General features: G+C 45.7%; 1 protein-coding gene across 1 annotated transcript in view; it reads left to right on the top strand.

Moving 5' to 3' along the window:
* Positions 1–21369, top strand: part of THSD7A (thrombospondin type 1 domain containing 7A) — a 570344-nt gene that overhangs the window by 468051 nt on the left and 80924 nt on the right. The window contains exons 11-14 of the mRNA XM_068235085.1: positions 4310–4541; positions 6633–6754; positions 11335–11467; positions 19299–19402. Coding sequence (XP_068091186.1) covers positions 4310–4541; positions 6633–6754; positions 11335–11467; positions 19299–19402 — 591 coding nt within the window. The remainder of the gene's footprint in view (positions 1–4309; positions 4542–6632; positions 6755–11334; positions 11468–19298; positions 19403–21369) is intronic.

The raw sequence follows: 21369 nt of genomic DNA, 5'->3' as shown, positions 1-21369 counted from the left end.
AGGATTTGTAGAAGGGATTGAATACCAAAGAAAATCTAATGATGATAATTTTGCTAGTGCAGAATAGAGTATTATACACAGTTCTTAGATTTCTTAAAGGGTCACTATGGGAAAAATTGTAACATTTGAAATACATGTTTATTCATACTTATAAGTAGTACACTCTCCCAGAGTACAATGCACTATAAAATCCTCCCCACTGCCCTCTAAAGTGTAAGCTTGCAAGGGCAGGCTCCTCCCCCTAGTGTCTCCACCCCACACCCTCCAGATTCTAAGCTTGCTACGGCAGGCTCCTCCCCTAGTGTCTCCACCCCACCACCCTCCAGATTCTAAGCTTGCTACGGCAGGCAGGCTCCTCCCTTAGTGTCTCCACCCCACTACCCTCCAGATTCTAAGCTTGCTACGGCAGGCAGGCTCCTCACCCTAGTGTCTCCACCCTCCAGATTCTAAGCTTGCTACGGCAGGCAGGCTCCTCCCCTAGTGTCTCCACCCCACTACCCTCCAGATTCTAAGCTTGCTACAGCAGGCAGGCTCCTCCCCTAGTGTCTCCACCCCACCACCCTCCAGATTATAAGCTTGCTATGGCAGGCAGGCTCCTCACCCTAGTGTCTCCACCCCACAACCCTCCAGATTATAAACTTGCTACGGCAGGCAGGCTCCTCCCCCTAGTGTCTCCACCCCACCACCCTCCAGATTATAAGCTTGCTATGGCAGGCAGGCTCCTCACCCTAGTGTCTCCACCCCACCACCCTCCAGATTCTACGCTTGCTACGGCAGGCAGGCTCCTCCCCTAGTGTCTTCACCCCACCACCCTCTAGATCAGGGGTGTCAAACTCAAATAGACAGAGGGCAGATATGAAAAACTTAGGTTGAGGGCCAAAAGTCATATCTATCCCACCCCCTCATTTGGAATGATCGCACAGCACCGAACAATTTGCCCCACATGCTATAGCCGCGGTGGCCCCGACCCCCCCCCCCCCAAAGAAACCCTGCCCTCAGTATAGGTAGATAGCCAGGTATAGGTGCCCCCAGTATAGGTAGCCAAGAATAGGTGCCCCCGGTATAGGTTAGCCAGGTATAGGTGCCCCAGTATATGCTAGTCAGGCATGGGTGCCCTCAGTATAGGTCAGGGGTGTCAAACTCAGATACAAAGTGGGCTGAAATTGTACACTAGGACCTAGCCGCGGGCCAAACACCATGTCTACTGGCCACCTTCCTCGCTTATAAAGTTCCTTGGTGTCTAATGGTCCCCCTCCAACCCTTATACATTTCCTTGGTGCCTAGTGGTCCTCCCTTCCCTATACAGTTCCCTGGTGTCTAGAGGCCCCCACCCTCCCCTATACAGTTCCCTAGTGTTTAGTGGTTTCCCCCTACCTCCCCCATATTGCTTCCCAGGTGATCTAGGGCTTCACCTCCAATATGGCACCCAGGTGATCTAGGGCTTCACCTCCAGTATGGCACCCAGGTGATCTAGGGCTTCACCTCCAATATGGCACCCAGGTGATCTAGGGCTTCACCTCCAATATGGCTTCCCAGGTGATCTAGGGCTTCACCTCCAGTATGGCACCCAGGTGATCTAGGGCTTCACCTCCAATATGGCACCCAGGTGATCTAGGGCTTCACCTCCAATATGGCTTCCCAGGTGATCTAGGGCTTCACCTCCAATATGGCACCCAGGTGATCTAGGGCTTCACCTCCAATATGGCTTCCCAGGTGATTTAGGGCTTTACCTCCAGTATGGCTTCCCAGGTGATCTAGGGCTTCACCTCCAATATGGCACCGAGGTGATCTAGGGCTTCACCTCCAATATGGCAAACAAGGTGATCTAGGGCTTCACCTCCAATATGGCACCCAGGTGATCAGAGGCTTCACCTCCAATATGGCTTCCCAGGTGATCTAGGGCTTCACCTCCAGTATGGCACCCAGGTGATCTAGGGCTTCACCTCCAATATGGCTTCCCAGGTGATCTAGGGCTTCACCTCCAATATGGCTTCCCAGGTGATCTAGGGCTTCACCTCCAGTATGGCACCCAGGTGATCTAGGGCTTCACCTCCAGTATGGCACCCAGGTGATCTAGGGCTTCACCTCCAATATGGCACCCAGGTGATCTAGGGCTTCACCTCCAATATGGCTTCCCAGGTGATCTAGGGCTTCACCTCCAATATGGCTTCCCAGGTGATCTAGGGCTTCACCTCCAGTATGGCACCCAGGTGATCTAGGGCTTCACCTCCAGTATGGCACCCAGGTGATCTAGGGCTTCACCTCCAATATGGCTTCCCAAGTGATCTAGGGCTTCACCTCCAATATGGCTTCCCAGGTGATCTAGGGCTTCACCTCCAGTATGGCACCCAGGTGATCTAGGGCTTCACCTCCAATATGGCACCCAGGTGATCTAGGGCTTCACCTCCAATATAGCTTCCCTGGTGGTCTAGAGTGTTCCAAACATAATACAAAGTGGGAAAACCACTTGAGGGCCAAATGTAATGACTCTGAGGGCCAGATTTGGCCCGCAGGCCGGAGTTTGACGTGTATGTTCTAGATTGTACTATCTAGTACCCTCTACATTTTAAGCTCACAAGCAGTGGTGTAACTATAATTCATGGGCCCCCCAGCAAAACTTTGAAGAGCAGGACTAGAGGATTCGCCACTCCTTCTCAGAAGGCCAGACAGAGCAAGATAAACAGGCAATAGGTCAAAAACAGATAATCACAGGTAGTATTAAACAGTATAACAAAACGAACTATTGTACAAAATCCCTGGGGTCCTGCCAGTTCAAATGTACCACGGATCTGACTAAACATAAACTAGGGCTTGAGACAAACAGAATGAACGCTTGCTAATCCAGTCGCTGACCCAGCGACAGCAAGCGTTCACACACAGACCAAGATACAAGGCAATAGGAACAGGACTCAGAAGGATTCGCTACTTCTCCGCAGGAGTCAGCGCAATCCACGCAAGGTAACAGGAACAGAACTAGGAAGGATTCACTACTTCTACGCAGGAGTCAGCGCAATCCACACAAGGTAACAGGAACAGGACTAGGGAGGATTCGCTACTCCCCCGCAGGAGTCAGTGCAATCCACGCAAGGTAACAGGACTAGGAAGGATTCACTACTTCTACGCAGGAGTCAGCGCAATCCACACAAGGTAACAGGAACAAGACTAGGAAGGATTCGCTACTCCTCCGCAGGAGTCAGCGTAATCCACGCAAGGTAACAGGAACAGGACTAGGAAGGATTCACTACTTCTACGCAGGAGTCAGCGCAATCCACACAAGGTAACAGGAACAGGACTAGGGAGGATTCGCTACTCCCCCGCAGGAGTCAGCGTAATCCACGCAAGGTAACAGGAACAGGACTAGGAAGGATTCACTACTCCTCCGCAGGAGTCAGCGCAATCCACGCAAGGTAACAGGAACAGGACTAGGGAGGATTCGCTACTCCCCCGCAGGAGTCAGCGTAATCCACGCAAGATAACAGGAATAGGGACTAGGAAGGATTCGCTACTCCTCCGCAGGAGTCAGCGCAATCCACGCAAGGTGACAGGAACAAGGGCCCAGTAGAACAGCTAGACAGGCTTAGACTGAAACTATGACGAGCCGCAGTCTAACAACAGGCAGAGGCAGGCTTTTATGCTGGCATCTACCAATGGATGCAAGCATGCAAATCTCCACACAGCTGAATGGTAATCACTCAATCCTGAGCTGGCCTGAATACCATTTGCTAGCTGAAAGACCATCACAACAAATGCATGCAGTGCTATGCAAGAACATGCATGCAGGAAATCCAGGCCTATCTGACCGCAGCTCAGCTGCAGCAAACCATTAGTGGAATAATGACAGTATTCTGAGCTGTCCAGAACTGCAGAGCAATTGCTAATGACAAAGTGACTCGCTGCGAATGCACAACCGAATGCAGACTGACGAGCCGGAACTGTCCATTTGCGGCTCCACCTGCAATAGACAGAACACGTCACAGGAGGAATCCTAACAATAAGCTTTCAAGGGCAGGGACCTCTCCCTAATGTTTCCATACTAGTACTCTCTACATTGTAAGCTCGCAAGGGCACGGACCTCCTCCTCGTGTTTCCTGTTTCTGTTGTACTGTATAAAATTAACATGTACCACTACTGGCACTGTTTTCAAACTGCACATCATTTGTATGTATTTACACTTGTGCTGGATGTCCTGATTGTGCAGAGTTTTGACCGTCTCATGTTTCTGTGCTCCCCATTATTTGTTTTGCACTATGTACAGCGCTACGGAAGATGTTGGCGCTATATAAATAAATAATGATTTGTGCTGTTGCAGGCGGCGTCACATGCCCGGAGAGTAACGCCCTGCAGGAGATCCGGAGCTGTAATGAGCACCCGTGCACCGTGTACCACTGGCAGACCGGCCCCTGGGGACAGTGCACCGAGGACGTCTCTGCTTCAGTCTTCAACTCCACCAGCTGGAACGGGGAAGTGGCCTGTGCCCTCGGCATGCAAACCAGGAAGGTCATCTGTGTCCGGGTCAACGTGGGACAAGTCGGGCCTAAAAAGTAAGCAGAAGCTACAAACTAGCACCAAAAATCACCCCAAGCAGATGAAAGATGGTGTTTGAGACACTCAGGACTGATCTACTTCTTCCATACAGTACTACTGACCCGATGAAGCGGAGGAACACACCCGAAACGCATTGGCCTCAATTCACTAAGCTTATCTCCTGTCTTTAATAACGTTTCTAGAGTTGTTACCATGGTGATAAGGCATGTAGTATTCAGGAAACATTTTACCTCAGGCAAACCTAAAGTTAACTCTTCAATCCTTAAAATAACTCCAGAATACTAAAGTTCAAGACATGCTGTTAATTAACTGTGTATGAAAATAACTACAGAGGAGGTAACTTAACTACAGAGGAGGTAACATAAGGAATGAAGAGATGAGATAACTCTCTCACTATGTGGAGGTAAGTTTTCTCTTGCCTTATTATCTCCAGCATGATCTTAGTGAATTGAGGCCAATGTCTGAACTTGCTTATTTTGTGCAAACATTATTGAATTTTCTATTAAAGTGAACCCGAGGTGAAAATAAACTGATGAGACAAACAATTATATTTATCCTCCTTCTCCTAAAAATGACTGTTTTAAGTATCCCATGGTTTTCTTTAATATTTAAACGTTTACAAAGTAGGTTGAACGTTTTACTGTCTCTAATCAGTGGCAGCCTATTAAGTTTCCCAGAGTTAGAAAAAGGTCAATAGTTCTTTCCCTGCTCTCAGAAGTTGTATTCTGCCAGGAAAACTTTTATGGCTGCTATTTGCTTATCAGTGACAAGGCACCGACAAGACAGAAACTGTCCCTCCCATGCCTAGAAATTAACTCTATCAGGCAGCAAAATAAAGCAAGCAAAACAGCCTGGTTATTAATAGGGTTAGTACTGTACATACACATGTTTATCTCAGCATGTCACATATCGCCTTTGGTACACTTTGGGCTTGATTCACAAAAGGGTACTAAGTGTTAGCGCGCCCGTGAAAAGCCCCTTAGCACGCCTAAAGAGACTTTGCGTACGCTAATACGCGCGCAAAGGTTAGCGGTGCGCATGAAACTTACTATGCGACGTTTCGGGTGCTCCAGGTGCGACGTTTTAGGGGCACCCAGTGTGACGTTATAGTCATACCTGGGCAACGTTTCGCAAGCACTGCGCAGCACTAAACTTTGCGCGCAATCAATAAAAGCTTTGGGCGTGCTAACTGCTTAGCACCCTAGTTAGCATGCCCAAAGCTTTTAGGCGTGCTAACTAAGTTAGCACCCTTTTGTGAATAGAGACCTTTAAAGAAAACCTGAACTGAAAATTAAAAGTCAAAATAAACATGCACAAGCCATACTTGCCTCCCGTGTAGTCTACTTATCAATCTCTTTCTCCTCTACCGTGTGGTGTTTGTTCACTGTGATCTATGGAATTCTCCGTCCTCCATTTTGAAAATGGCCATTACCCTATAATGGGGTTGCTTCCTGGTCAGCACACAGCTAAACTGTAACATCGCCCACTTGAGCCATACGGAAACATGGACACATCAGTTCTCCTCTCAGCTATAACTGACAGCAACTGATATATAACTGACAGCAACTGATATATTTCAATTCTGACAAAATGTTGTCAGAACTGGAAGGGATCATTGTCAGAAGCAAATGGTGAGCTTCTGAGAGGAACTGATGGCAAGGTAACTATGTAATGTTCATTTGAAGTAACCTCATGTGTTTATTTTAAATAATTTTACTCAGTACAGGTTCCCTTTAAGTTGATTTTGGCTGTTATGCTGTACAGGAGAGGTAAGTCAACTACTGCCTCTCCTTTTTTTTTACTTTTATTAATTATTTTGTTATTTTGGGCCCCTCCATCCACCAGTTTGAAGAATAGTATTTGGCTATGCGGTAGTCGGATGGTGGTGGTTCTCACTAATGCATGGGGGGACGACAAGACAGCGAGCCAAGCAGTATTTCTGAATATGTTCATGAATAACGTGTTGCCTGAAATAGTCACAAACGATCTATTCAGGCGATAGTTATCCCATGTGTCTGCAGGAGTGGTAGACAGAAGAATCAGTGCTTACTGTTTATTTTTGCACCTATTTATCCTGCATTGTTTAGATGTCCGGAGAGCCTGCGGCCAGAGACCATGAGGCCGTGTTTACTGCCGTGCCGGAAGGATTGCATCGTAACCCCGTACAGCGACTGGACACCGTGCCCAACCGCCTGCCAGGAGGAGAAAGGTCAGGAAGCACGCTTATTTTATTCTGTTTTTATAGAGGCCCTGTAGTGATATATAGTAGAATGCAGTAAAGAGGCCCTGTAGTGACATATAGCAGAATGCAGTAAAGAGGCCCTGCAGTGACATATAGTAGAATGCAGTAAAGAGGCCCTGTAGTGACATATAGCAGAATGCAGTAAAGAGGCCCTGTAGTGGCATATAGCAGAATGCAGTAAAGAGGCCCTGTAGTGATATATAGTAGAATGCAGTAAAGAGGCCCTGTAGTGACATATAGCAGAATGCAGTAAAGAGGCCCTGTAGTGACATATAGCAGAATGTAGTAAAGAGGCCCTGTAGTGACATATAACAGAATGCAGTAAAGAGGCCCTGTAGTGACATATAGCAGAATGCAGTAAAGAGGTCCTGTAGTGACATATAGCAGAATGCAGTGAAGTGGCCCTGCAGTGACATATAGTAGAATGCAGTAAAGAGGCCCTGTAGTGACATATAGCAGAATGCAGTAAAGAGGCCCTGTAGTGGCATATAGCAGAATGCAGTAAAGAGGCCCTGTAGTGATATATAGTAGAATGCAGTAAAGAGGCCCTGTAGTGACATATAGCAGAATGCAGTAAAGAGGCCCTGTAGTGACATATAGCAGAATGTAGTAAAGAGGCCCTGTAGTGACATATAGCAGAATGCAGTAAAGAGGCCCTGTAGTGACATATAGCAGAATGCAGTAAAGAGGCCCTGTAGTGACATATAGCAGAATGCAGTAAAGAGGCCCTGTAGTGGCATATAGCAGAATGCAGTAAAGAGGCCCTGTAGTGACATATAGCAGAATGCAGTAAAGAGGCCCTGTAGTGACATATAGCAGAATGCAGTAAAGAGGCCCTGTAGTGACATATAGCAGAATGCAGTAAAGAGGCCCTGTAGTGACATATAGCAGAATGCAGTAAAGAGGCCCTGTAGTGACATATAGCAGGATGCAGTAAAGAGGCCCTGAAGTGACATATAGCAGAATGCAGTAAAGAGGCCCTGTAGTGACATATAGCAGAATGCAGTAAAGAGGCCCTGTAGTGACATATAGTAGAATGCAGTAAAGAGGCCCTGTAGTGACAGATAGCAGAATGCAGTAAAGAGGCTCTGTAGTGACATATAGCAGAATGCAGTAAAGAGGCCCTGTAGTGACATATAGCAGAATGCAGTAAAGAGGCCCTGTAGTGACATATAGTAGAATGCAGTAAAGAAGCCCTGTAGTGACATATAGCAGAATGCAGTAAAGAGGCCCTGTAGTGACATAGTAGAATGCAGTAAAGAGGCCCTGTAGTGACATATAGCAGAATGCAGTAAAGAAGCCCTGTAGTGACATAGTAGAATGCAGTAAAGAGGCCCTGTAGTGACATATTGCAGAATGCAGTAAAGAGGCCCTGTAGTGACATATAGCAGAATGCAGTAAAGAGGCCCTGTAGTGGCATATAGCAGAATGCAGTATAGAGGCCCTGTAGTGACATAGTAGAATGCAGTAAAGAGGCCCTGTAGTGACATATTGCAGAATACAGTAAATTATTCAGCATACCCACTTTTACGGTAATTATCCTGGCATCAGCATCAGAAACACTTCCTATATCTATATAGTGCTGTACTTGGTATGTAGCCCCACCCTCCCAGTGATGCTTAGCCTAGGCTGTTTAGTTTTGTGGAATTCTCCCTCCAGTGCATTCTGGGAGACCAGGTGTTGTTTCTGCTGGCTTTAGAACACACCACAAACCAACATGGTGCCCTACCAGCAGTAAAGATGTTGCATGTGATACATTTCAGAATGTAGAGTGGGGAACCAGTTCACAATGGGCAAACACCGACTAAAATCATCTATAAATGAATATTGTAAAATATAAGCAATTTTATTAATTTTATTATAATCAGTAAAGATCCTTTTAAAAGAGACGCCAAGGTGACAGACATATGGAGGATGACATTTATTTCCTATTAAACAATGCAGGTTGCCTGGCAGTCCTGCTGATCCTCTGCCTCTAATACCTTTAACCACAGACCCTGAACAAGCATGCAGCTGCATGCTTGTTTCAGGTGTGCGATTCAGACACTACTTCAGCCATAGAGATCAGCAGGATGCTAGGTAACTGGTATTGCTTAAAAGGAAATAAATATGGCAGCCTCCCTATCCCTCTCGCTTCAGGTGTACATTTCAATAGGAAAAACATTTGTAATTTATACAGTATATATTCAACCTTCCGGCTATAAAAAGTTATTTACGGCGAAACTTTGTTGCGATTGCTACCTGGTCATTAGTGAGGATTATGACGAATGCCTCATGCTGGGAATACACAGTTCGTTTTTTAGCTGATTAGATGGCTAAGAGATGACGATAAGAGAATTGACAGCAGAATCGAGCGGCAAAAACGATCGAGAGCAGAAACGCACGGCAGAACTTCCCAGCATTAGAACTTGTCAGAGAAGTAGAGGGAAAGGTTGTTTGACTAGCAGATTAAAAACAATAGTGTCACCTCTAGGAACAATAGACTCTGCCGGGAAAACCTTGCTTATCTTTGTCAGCGCAGCAGGAGCTGTTGAAATACACCTTCTGGCAGGTCATGTAAGCAAGCAAGCAAGGACATGCAAATGTTTTCAGAAAAAGCAAATTCCAGTAATTTTTCAAAGCCGAGACAGAGAACCCGTGTTGGAAAGGGAATTGCAATCGCCGGTATAACTGGAGGGGGCTTTTTATTTAACACTTTGTGGAATTTTTCTTAAAATCTTTTTATAGTTTTGTTGATCGTGTTTTTTCTTTTTAAACCAGAAATAAAAGCTACAGGCGATGTTAAATTAGCGCGTGTTTTCAGATCTCTTCCAGTTTTTATTCTTTCATGTTTGATTTTGAGCGAGGAGAACATTATTCTGTGTGTGAGAATCTGTTAGCTCAGGGTTTAATTAATTTCTGCAGCCGCCGCCGCTGCGCTAATTCCTTTGAGGAAGCGTCATGGCGTCTGTTTGTATATGGTATCAAATCCCATTAATATGCAGCGGGAGACGGTTCTGTATAATCCGCTCCTATCTGTGATATGTAACGTAAACATCCCGCATTCTGAGACACACAGAACAATGTGCTGCCTGAGAACAAAAGGCAATCCAGGGCCTCCTTTCTCCAATAGATAATATCATGCTTTGCTGCACCCACATTGTATAGGAGGGAAGGTAGCCATACATGTAGCGATGATGGGAAGATTCGAACAAGAGACAGATCTCTCTCTGATCAAATCTGATGGAAGAGAGATCTGTCGGCTGCCCGTACACCTCAGGCCGATTCCCGATGAATTTCATGCTGAAATATCTCGGGAATCGTCCGAGTCTGCTGCATCCACCACCTTGCTGCTGCCCCCCCTAGTGTATAAAATGTCTATGCATGTGTGCATTTATACATTACCTGTCCTATGTTGCGATGCCCATCCGTCTTCCGGATCCGCTGTTCTTCAATTAGAGCTATACATGCCGCTAGCATGGCGCGTTTGTGACGTCACACGTGCCGGCGGCGTGTATAAGGCTAATGGAAGAGCGTCAGATCCGGAAGACGGACGGGCACCACGACATAGGGCAGGTAATTTCTTATTTAAGTATTTATATAGCGCCGACATATTACACAGCGCTGTACAGAGTATATTGTCAGTCACTATCTGTCCCTCAGAGGGGCTCACAATCTAATTCCCTACCATAGTCCTATGTCTATGTATGTATCGTGTAGTAGAGTATGTATTGTAGTCTAGGGCCAATTTAGGGGGAAGCCAATTAACTTAGATCAAATCTGGAAGTGGATGGCTGCCGGCACTCCGGGGTTCACAGGCGTATCACTGGGGGTGAGGATCGACAGATTTTCAAACGCCACCTTGACAATATTAGACACTGCGTGCCCATGATAAATTAGCAAAATAAAACTTTAAGGATTAGCATAAAAAAGAAAAAGGACTGTTGAATCAGGCACTGCAGTTAATGCTGTTTTAATAGTGTTTTCAGAGGGTGGCAGTGGTGGGTGCAGGGCAAGAACGATCGACTAACAGCCGTTTCGCACGGCGGTGCTTCTTCCGAGGCTAATCAGCCTCGGAAGAAACACCGCCGTGCGAAACGGCTGTTAGGCTCTCGTTTTTGCCCTGCACCCACCACTGCCACCCTCTGATATGGTAGGACATTCTCTTTATGCAGTTGTTTGAATGCACAAGATGTTTGCACATGACTTTTTGAATGCAAGAATTTTTTTTATACAAGTGGTGATTTCATTCATACTGAAAACACCATTAAAACAGAATTAACTGCAGTGCCTGATTCAACCGTCCTTTTTCTTTTTGATGCTGAGCCAATTAACTTATCTGTATGTTTTGGGTTGTGGGAGGAAACTGGAGTGCCTGGAGGAAACCCACACAGACACGGGAAGAACATACCAACTCCTGGCAGACATGACTATGTACTCAGTAAAGTGCTACAGAAGATGTCAGTGCTGTATAAATACATAATAATAATTATTTTCTGTTCCCGATCCCCAGAAACCTCCCCAGAAACCTTGAGTAAATGATGTGTTTTCTGTATTCCTTATTTTAGGTCCCATCACTGTCAAGAAGCAGACGCGGCAGCGAGTCATTATCCAGTACCCGTCTTATGGCGGGCGGGACTGCCCTGACACTTTGTATGAGGACAATGAGTGTGAGGAGACGCCGACCTGTCACACGTACAGGTGAGCGGGGCTGGCGTGGAGGAGAGGGGGGGGGGAAGTGCGCTAGCGGGGGACGTGTGGAGGCGGGGGCGCACTGGCGGAGGACGCAGGGAGGTGGGGGGGGGGCTGGCGGGGGACATGTGGAGGCGGGGGGTGCACTGGTGGGGGGGGGGGGGTGCTGGCAGGCTGCATGGCTTCCCGTTCATTAAATCTGATCGTGTCACCATTCGGTGTAACTTGTCACCCCGGCTGTCATCGCTGCAGCGACTGGAAAAGTCAGGTGATCTTTAATTAAATTTACTCTGGCTGAGTATTTTTCCTTTTCCTGATCTTTTTCTTTTCTTTCTCTTATTGAAGAAATTGATTGTCTCATAAGGGCAGTAGGGGAAGTTTTAGGACAGGACACCTGACGTGCGAGGGAAGGATATGGAGGCTGACATATTAATTTCCTTTTAAAGAGACACTGAAGCGGAAAAAAAAATGATGATATAATGAATTGGTTGTGTAGTACGGATAATTACTAGAATATTAGTAGCAAAGAAAATATTCTCATATTTTTATATAGTGTTTTTTATAACATTGCATCATTCTCTAATATTTGCAGTTTACACACTACTCAGCATTCCAAATGATTTTACAGAAGCAGCCAGTGACCTTTTGAACCCTTCTCTGCAGAGAAAAAGAAAACACATTTACAGAGACTTGAGATAATAAGCTTCAGAAGACAGAGCTCTCTGCCACTTTGAAAGACGTGGAGCTCAGAGAAGCTCTTTTGCATACATGACAACTGGAGTTTCTTAACTCTTCCTGTACTGGAAACAATATTAGACTTGTGTCTCGGCTGCTAATGTTTTATTTCTTAGCTGTACTACACATACAAATCATTATATCATCATTTGTTTTCACTTCCGTTTCTCTTTAAACAATGCACATTGCCTTGCAGTCCTGCTGATCCTTGGCCTGTTTTACTTTTTAACTTAAAGGGAAACTGAAGAGAGAGGTACTGTATATGGAGGCTGCCATGTTTATTTATTTTTAAGCAATACCAGTTGCCTGGCAACCCTGCTGATCCTCTGCCTCTAATACTATTAGCCATAGCCCCTGAACAAGCATGCAGCAGATCAGGTGTTTCAGACTTTAAAGCCAGACCTGACAAGACTAGCTGCATGCTTGCTTCTGGTGTTATTCAGATACTACTGCAGAGAAATATACCAGCAGGGCTGCCAGGCAACTGTTATTGATTAAAAGGAAATAAATATGGCAGCCTCCGTATACCTCTCACTTCAGTTCCCCTTTAAAGGAGTCATCAGGCAAAATGACTTTGCTAAAACACGCATGTCTGCGTGCAACTGACCTTTTTGTCCGGTGGATCGTGGCCTCTGTTCCCCTCTCAAATGTATCCTTTAGCTGCGGTACGCTCCGGTTGGGTACCCGACCTCGAGGTCGGGCTCCCCAGTGACTCAGAACATCTTGGGAACGCAGGCGCAGTGCTGCTATCCTATCTGCAGGACGCTAGTGCAGTGCAGTCACAATACGTGCTGCCGTACGGTGTGACATATGGCTGCGCACGCGTACTAGAGCCGCCGGAGGAGGGTTTGAGCTTGCTTTCGTCACTCGCAAGCCAAACCCTCCTCTTCCCAAAACCTGTCGGTAATGTCAGATTTCTACTACATACTGTAAGTGATAGCAACATAGGAGAGAAGTAATTTATGGCTCATTCTACTCTGGGAGAAATGTACTTCTTATTAGTATGTGTTTTACACTTTAAGATTTTCGCTACAATTCCTCTTTAACCATTTCAGCCGCCCGGATGTGATGCTCACGTCCAGACAGCTGCGGTGCCGTGCTTCGGCACGCTCCCGTGCCCCCGTGCTGTCCCCCGGTTGCCCCGGGATCACTGAACGGGAACATGGTTCCTGATCACTGATCCGTGTCCCCAGCAGAAAAACCGAAGCGCTCTTACTAGAGGGTTCAGTCTTTCTGCCAATAAAATTTTCCACATCCCCCTTGTGCTTCCGCCTAGCGAGAAGCACAAGGAGGAAAAAAAAACCTCAAGGTGGCCATCTTGTGGCCAAATAGTAAAACTACATCTACATATTTTTTACATTACAATTTACACATATAATAACATTAAAAATTAACTGTTTATTTCCCACACCAAAATATTAGCCGAATAAAAATTTTAATGGAAAAAAAAAATTACAATTAAAAAAACCCATAAATTGTTACCTAAGGGTCTGAACTTTTTAAATCTGCATTTGAAGGGGGTATACTATGAACATTTTTTAAATTATAAGCTTGTAAATAGTGATGGACGCAAAATGGAAACAATGCACCTTTATTTCCAAATAAAATATTGCCGCCATACATTGTGATAGGGACAAAATTTAAATGGTGTCATAACCGAGACAAACGGGCAAATAAAATACATAGGTTTTAATTATGGTAGTATGGATTATTTTAAAGCTATAATGGCCGAAAACTGTATAATGGCTGAGAAATAATTAATTCTTCCATTTTTCTCTTATTAATCCTGATAGAATGCATTTATAACAAAAATAATTCTTAGCAAAATGTACCACCCAAAGAAAGCCTAATTAGTGGCGGAAAAAAACAAGATCTAGATCAATAAATTGTGATAAGTAGTGATAAAGTTATTAGCGAATGAATGGGAGGTGAAAACTGCTCTGATGCATAAGGTGAAAAATCCCCGCGGGCTGAAATGGTTAAACAATGTCAGTTGCCTGGCTGCCCTGCTGATCTCTTTGGCTGCAGTAGTGTCTGAATCACACACCTGAAACAAGCATGCAGCTAATCCAGTCTGACTTCAGTCACTGCACCTGATCTGCATGCTTGTTCAGGGGCTATGGCTTAATGTAGTAGAGGCAGAGGATCAGCAGGACAGCCAGGCAATGTGCATTATAGTTCAATTGTACTGCTGCGCTCTCCAGTCCTGCAATAGAAAACACACTCCACATAGGGCAGTATTGTTCAAGTTCTATGCTCCCAAATAACACCAGTGTTTTGTGCTCCCCCGGTGTCATACACTTATCCCTCGTCCCCTCTCACTAGATGCTCACCAGATTGTTACCACCTCAGTTTTTCAGGTGGATCTTAAGCATATCAATGTATTCACTTGTTCCTATAAGGCAAAAAAAGAGCTCCACATAGAGTAGTACAGTTCACATAAGGTAATTCCAGTGCTATAGACACTCCAATCGTGCAACACCACCCGCTGCTCGTGTTCCCGCACCAATCTGCATGCCACACTGCTCACCAGATGTAGCCCACCTACGTATACAGGTGGATACTGCGCTTTTTACTCCAATCACTTCAACGATCCTCAGTAGTTCAAACAAGCCTCTAGCAAGGGCTTTCCATTTATTTTCACTAAAATGTTGCTCTCTTCCAACAACGTCCTCCTTCACTTCCTACAATCCTCCTGCTGCGCAGCAGGAGGATTGTAGGAAGTGAAGGAGGACGTTGTTGGAAGAGAGCAACATTTTAGTGAAAATAAATGGAAAGCCCTTGCTAGAGGCTTGTTTGAACTACTGAGGATCGTTGAAGTGATTGGAGTAAAAAGCGCAGTATCCACCTGTATACGTAGGTGGGCTACATCTGGTGAGCAGTGTGGCATGCAGATTGGTGCGGGAACACGAGCAGCGGGTGGTGTTGCACGATTGGAGTGTCTATAGCACTGGAATTACCTTATGTGAACTGTACTACTCTATGTGGAGCTCTTTTTTTGCCTTATAGGAACAAGTGAATACATTGATATGCTTAAGATCCACCTGAAAAACTGAGGTGGTAACAATCTGGTGAGCATCTAGTGAGAGGGGACGAGGGATAAGTGTATGACACCGGGGGAGCACAAAACACTGGTGTTATTTGGGAGCATAGAACTTGAACAATACTGCCCTATGTGGAGTGTGTTTTCTATTGCAGGACTGGAGAGCGCAGCAGTACAATTGAACTATATGGCCCAGTGACTGGATTTTTTCTGCAGCGATCCCATTAACTGTTTATTGTGAACGGACTGGTAATCATTGTGTGAACATTGTGGCGCGGTATTATACAATCAGGCAATGTGCATTGTTTGAAAGGAAATAAATCTGTCAGCCTCCATATCCCTCTCAGTTCGGTTGTACTTTAAATGACATCACAATTTTCTACGCGTTTTTTTTTCCGGCGCCGGTTTCCAGGCCTCTCGTGTCGCAGTCTGCTTTTTACCCTCCAGTCTGCCATAAGCCTGAACATTATGTCAGCCATATATTCCCGATTTAAATCCATATATTTAATGTTCCGATGGATTTTCCCCGCTTAGACGGTGTCTCTCGGATAACCCCGGGTGAGGCCGATGTAATTCACGCTCATATTTCGCTAAGCTTCCCCGTCGCGGTGTCATCTGAATCCGCCGCAGCGGCCGAGATCAAAGGCAGCCGCTGGGACTTATCGGTTATTAGCGGCGCTGTAGCGGGGAGAGGGAATGAGCGACTGCACAGAAGGTGACTCGAGACAAATCCTATCCACAGACGAACAACATTTGTATTCTCTAAGCGACGGAACTGTTCGGCGCCAGGAAAGTTTATTACCACGGCGTGGATAAAAAGCGTACTAATGCGGCACCTGCATGAATATGAAATGCAAGGTGACAGTTGGTGACAAGGCAATGGAAAAATATCCCTTTTGTAATTGGCTCCCCATTATTCTGCCATCTTGTTCCGTGTCTCTGAAACTATTACCTGCGCACGCGCTTTTCAGAAAGAATGCTAAAGTCTACCCTTTCACCGACAGACGCATTTCATATCTGCGCTGGACGTTTATTCCACCAATTTATTGTCTAAGTCTCAGAATGCATTTAAAGAGGAACTCCAGTGAAAATAATGTCATAAAAAAGTGCTTCGTTTTTACCATAATTATGTATAAATGATTTAGTCAGTGTTTGCCCATTGTAAAATCTTTCCTCTCCCTGATTTACATTCTGACATTTATCACATGGTGACATTTTTACTGCTGACAGGTGACATCACTGGAAGTAGCTGCTGCATGCTTTTTTGGCAGTTGGAATTGGCTGTAAACAGCTATTTCCCACAATGCAACGAGGTTCCCAGACAGGAAACTGCCAGGACCATGGTCCTCACAGTTTCCTGTGGGAGGGGTGTCACCACAATATCAGCCATACAGCGCCCCCTGATGAGCCTTTTGTGAAAAGGAATAGATTTCTCATTGGAAAGGGGGGTATCAGCTCCTTATTGGGGTGACGTTCAATTCTTGGTCACGGTTTCTCTTAAAAGTGAACCTAAAGTGAAAGGTAAATGGAAGCTGCAATACAGGGGTGTAACTAGACTTAATAGGGCCCCCTTGCAAAAATGATAAAATGGGGCCCCTTGGTCCCACAAACCCTAAGCGGGTCACATTATCGGGAGCCAGTGAATAGCAGCAGAGAGTGATCTGCTGTGAAGCAGCGCCTGGAAGCAGGAAAAAAAATGACACATGCTCCTGCTACTCTATATCGCAGGGGGCGGTGCCAGAGAATGTTTTTGTGAGCAGACAGGGAGAGTTTTTGGTTTTTTGCTGAAATTGTGGTTGGGGAGAGGGAAGAGGAGGGCCCCCCTGCAATGGCAGGGGTCGCAGGTGTGATTGTTACGCCCATGCTGCCATATGTTTCCTTGGAAGCCCCTTTTATACTTGCCTTGTAAGTGTGCGTCGCGTCACCGTGTTTTACCGCAGGGTAACACAAAGACAGTACAAGGCAATGGGGCCCAGCACACTTTCCACGTCGTGCCAAGGCGTATGAGAGAAATCGCGCCGGGAGACTTGGGCGCTGGATACAGCCATTATTATTATTATTATTTATTGTATTTATAGCCGGTATATGGCTTATCCTGCTCCTGCACAAGTCCTGGCGGCGGTAATTACTATTCCCCCTCCAGGTCCACGTGGATGGTGGGGAATGAAGTAATTCGGCTTACAGCGGCCAAATTACAGCGTTTTAAAAGTAACTTCAGCTCTGTCTTCTGACAGTGCTGAAGTTACTCACTGTGCACCGCTATAGGCGTAATTCCTATTACGGTCTACGGTGGTGCCGGCTGCGCCCGAATCTCCTGCACTCCAATTGTCGTGCTCACGTGCCAAGTGTCTAATCGTTCGCCGACCTGCTGCAAAGTGAACAGCGTGCTACCATCAGACTTCTGCAACGACGCATTGGCAGCAGAACTAAGGTTAGTCAATGGGCGGCGCAGGCTGCAGCGGTGCGACGCGCATGTGCGGAACGACGGAAATACTACGGGGAAACCAAGGAGTCCCAGTGTCATACTTCCTGTCTAGCAGGAAGTACATCACTGGAGGAGGGGCATACGGGGGCGCTATACATATGACTCTGTCGGCGCACTCTGCTGCAGGGTCACATGAATGGCGTTTTTACGTTTTGATGCGATGAGGGCGGATCATCACTCCACAAATGCAATGGCCAGGTGTAAAACCGGCCTTAAGCAATACCAGTTGTCTGGCAGTCCTGCTGATCTTTGGCTGCAGTAGTGTCTGAATTACACACCTGAAACAAGTATGCAGCTAATCCAGTCTGACTTCAGTCAGAGCACCTGATCTGCTGCATGCTTGTTCAGGGGGAGAGGACCAGCAGGACAGCCAGGCAATGTGCATTGCTTAAAGGGAAAGGCACTACCCTCTAGATTGTAAGCTTGCAAAAGCAGGGACTTTCTCCTATTGTTTCTTATTTGCTGTGTTTTGACTACATCTGGCTACGTATATTGGAGGCTACATCTGGCTTCCTATATTGCTGGAAGCATGTGATTACATTTATTAGGGGGAAGAGGGACTGCATCTGGCTATTTAAAGGGGAACTGACGTAAGAGGTATACGGAGGCTGCCATATTTATTTCCTTTTAATCAATACCAGTTGCCTGGCAGCCCTGCTGGTCTATTTCTCTGCAGTAGTATCTGAATAACACCAGAAACAAGCATGCAGCTGGTCTTGTCAGATCTGACTTTTTAGAGTATTAGAGGCAGAGGATCAGCAGGACAGCCAGGCAACTGGTATTGACCAAAAGGAAATAAATATGGCAGCCTCCATATACCACTCACTTCAGTTCCCCTTTAATATTGGAGGCTCCTGTGACTACCTATACTACCGGGGGGCGAAAGTAGCTGCAGTTGTGTTTGTGACTTACAGCTTATTGATTGACAGTCCACAATCTCTCAACTGATTGGGCTAAACCAACATCACAGGCAGCAGATAATTAAAACGCCTCCCATCTTTCTTCGCTTCCGAACGCAGCCAGCAGGACAGGGAGACCTGATTGACTCATATAAATAACACGCAAAGGTTCTTTGTTCCGATATTGTCATGCATGAATGGCAGTCTCCCTCCTGGCACAGAAGTCTATGCCCTCCTGCTCTGCCCTTTGTAGTACCAGCTTTCAGCCTCCCATTTGTAGATCGCTCCATTTGGCGTCCCTGGTGGCGCGATCTGGTGGCTCCACGCTGCCCAAATTCACCGTCACCTCCGGGAGATCAAAACATCTGCTAATAGAGGGATGCCAAGAGTCGAGGCAGAAAGCGGCACCAATCCAAAACCCATCTCCCCCGCCTTCACGGCTGCAGCGGCACAAGCTCATTTCCTGCGCGGAGGGGTCCATGTGTCGCCACCAGATGGCTTGTTGTGACTGCGGAACGGCGGTATTTTATTAGGGGACCCCCCGCCGCTTCCGACAGCCGAATGAAAAAGCCCCCCATGTCATTGCGCAGAGTAAATTATCCTTCGCTTTAAATACAAAAAACGCTGATGCATTTTTGTGATTTATCGCTGGTCTCATCTCCGACTGTCTCGCCATAGGTGGAAGACCCATAAGTGGCGCAGATGCCAGCTGGTTCCCTGGTACGTCAGACAAGACAGCCCCGGAGCCTACGAGACCTGCGGGCCGGGACTACAGGCCAGAGGTGAGCTATAAAAGGACGACTTGTGAAGTTAATGGCTAATACCGCTAATCGCTTAGAGCAAAACTGAAGCGAAAAATATAACTTCTGATATAATGATTTTTTTTTAATAATACTGCATCATTCTCTAATATTTGAAGTTTATAAACCACACTCTTTCTTTTAAACTATAAAACAGAGCAGAAATAATGGCCTTTTGAACTTTCCTGCAATAAAACCTTATCTCAAGCTGTCTCTCACTGTTTAAAGCAGACATGAACTCAGAACTTCCTCTCTGCTCTAAAAGATACAAAACAGCATAATAACCTTTAAACAAAAAACATTTCTTTCTTACAGCTGATACAATTCCTAAAATAAATCTGCACAGTTTCTACTTCTTGATCTATGAAAGCAGACATATTGTTAACATCCTGTGCTTCCAAATGGCCTTCTCTGCCATCTCTGCCATGGCAGTCGTGACACAGGGGAGAGATCAGAATACAACTTGTGATTAGACACAAATGAGGGGGAATTAAACAGGCTAAACTCTAAATACAATCAGGGTGCATTCCTCTATGATTCCTTATGTCATGTGTTCAGGTCCCCTTTAAAGGATACCCGAAGTGACATGTGACATAATGAGATAGACATGGGTATGTACAGTGCCCAGCACACAAATAACTATGCTGTGTTCCTTTTTTTCTTTCTCTGCCTGAAAGAGTTAAATATCAAGTATGTAAGTGGCTGACTCACTCCTGACTCAGACAGGAAGTGACTACAGTGTAACCCTCACTGATAAGAAATTCCCCTTTTTATCTCTTTCTTGCTCTCAGAAGCCATTTTCTGCTAGGAACGTGTTTGATAGTTGGAATTTCTTATCAATGAGGGTCACACTGTAGTCAGGCAGAGAAAAAAAAAAAGGAGCACAGCATAGTTATTTGTGTGCTTGGCACTCTACATATCCATGTCTATCTCATCATGTCACATGTCACTTCGGGTATCCTTTAAGTGCTTCAGAAAACAGGACTGTATTCCACCTAGTGGGTGGAAGAGCTCAGAGAAGCTCTTTTGCCTAGATAACGGAAGTTTTTTTTAACTCTTCCTGCACTGGGAAACAATATAAGACTTTTTTTTTGCTACTAATGTTCTATTTGTTTGCTGTATTACACATACAAATCCGTATCTCATAAGTTTATTTTAACTTCAGGTTTTCTTTAGAAATTAAATATACTGTATTTTTTTATATGTTTTATTTTATTCATTTATTTTATTGTTGCTAAAATTTTCATCAATAAAACTGGTTTAAAAGAAAGAAATGTGCCTTAAAATGTACCAGAGGCAAATGACAAAAAAAAAATTATACATACCCGGGGCTTCCTCCAGCCCCCTCCGCACCGATCGCTTTCACGCCGTCTTCCTCCGCCTTCTCATTGTCCCGGGTGGTAGCCCCATAATTTGGCCAACCGGGGCCAGTCGGCACATGCGCATGCAATCCCTCAACCCGCTCACCCCCCACTCCCGCACCTGGGAGTGTGCATGCGCAATGCGCCCCAACTGGCCAAGCTTTCGGGGCTTCGACGGGGACAATGAGAAGGCAGAGAAAGTCGTTGTGGGAGCGATTGGGGGGGGGGGGGGGGGGCTGGAGAAAGGTATGTATAATTTTTTTATTATCATTTGTCTCAGAGTCACTTTAATGTTTTTGGGGAGCAACACATGTAAGAGGGGGCTGCATAATGAATGGAAGGGGAGTAGGGATTACATATACAAGATGAGCCACATAAAGTTTGGCCTAGGGCTGGTAGTAGTATAAATCCTACCTGGATGTAGCTCATTTCCTGTACCAAGGATCAGCAGTTTTCACATCGCAGGGAGAGCGGGGGAGAGACATTCTCACTACCAGGGATACAGACAGTAACTAAACCTCTCAATTTCCTGTTTCATTTTTTGCATTGTAGACAGCAGTTTAACCAGATTTCCTTTCCTATATGTTA

The sequence above is a fragment of the Hyperolius riggenbachi genome, chromosome 5, assembly GCF_040937935.1.
Source record: "Hyperolius riggenbachi isolate aHypRig1 chromosome 5, aHypRig1.pri, whole genome shotgun sequence".
Lineage (NCBI taxonomy): Eukaryota > Metazoa > Chordata > Amphibia > Anura > Hyperoliidae > Hyperolius > Hyperolius riggenbachi.
The sequence above is the reverse complement of the archived record's forward strand: the minus strand, read 5'-3'. Positions and strand labels throughout refer to the sequence as shown.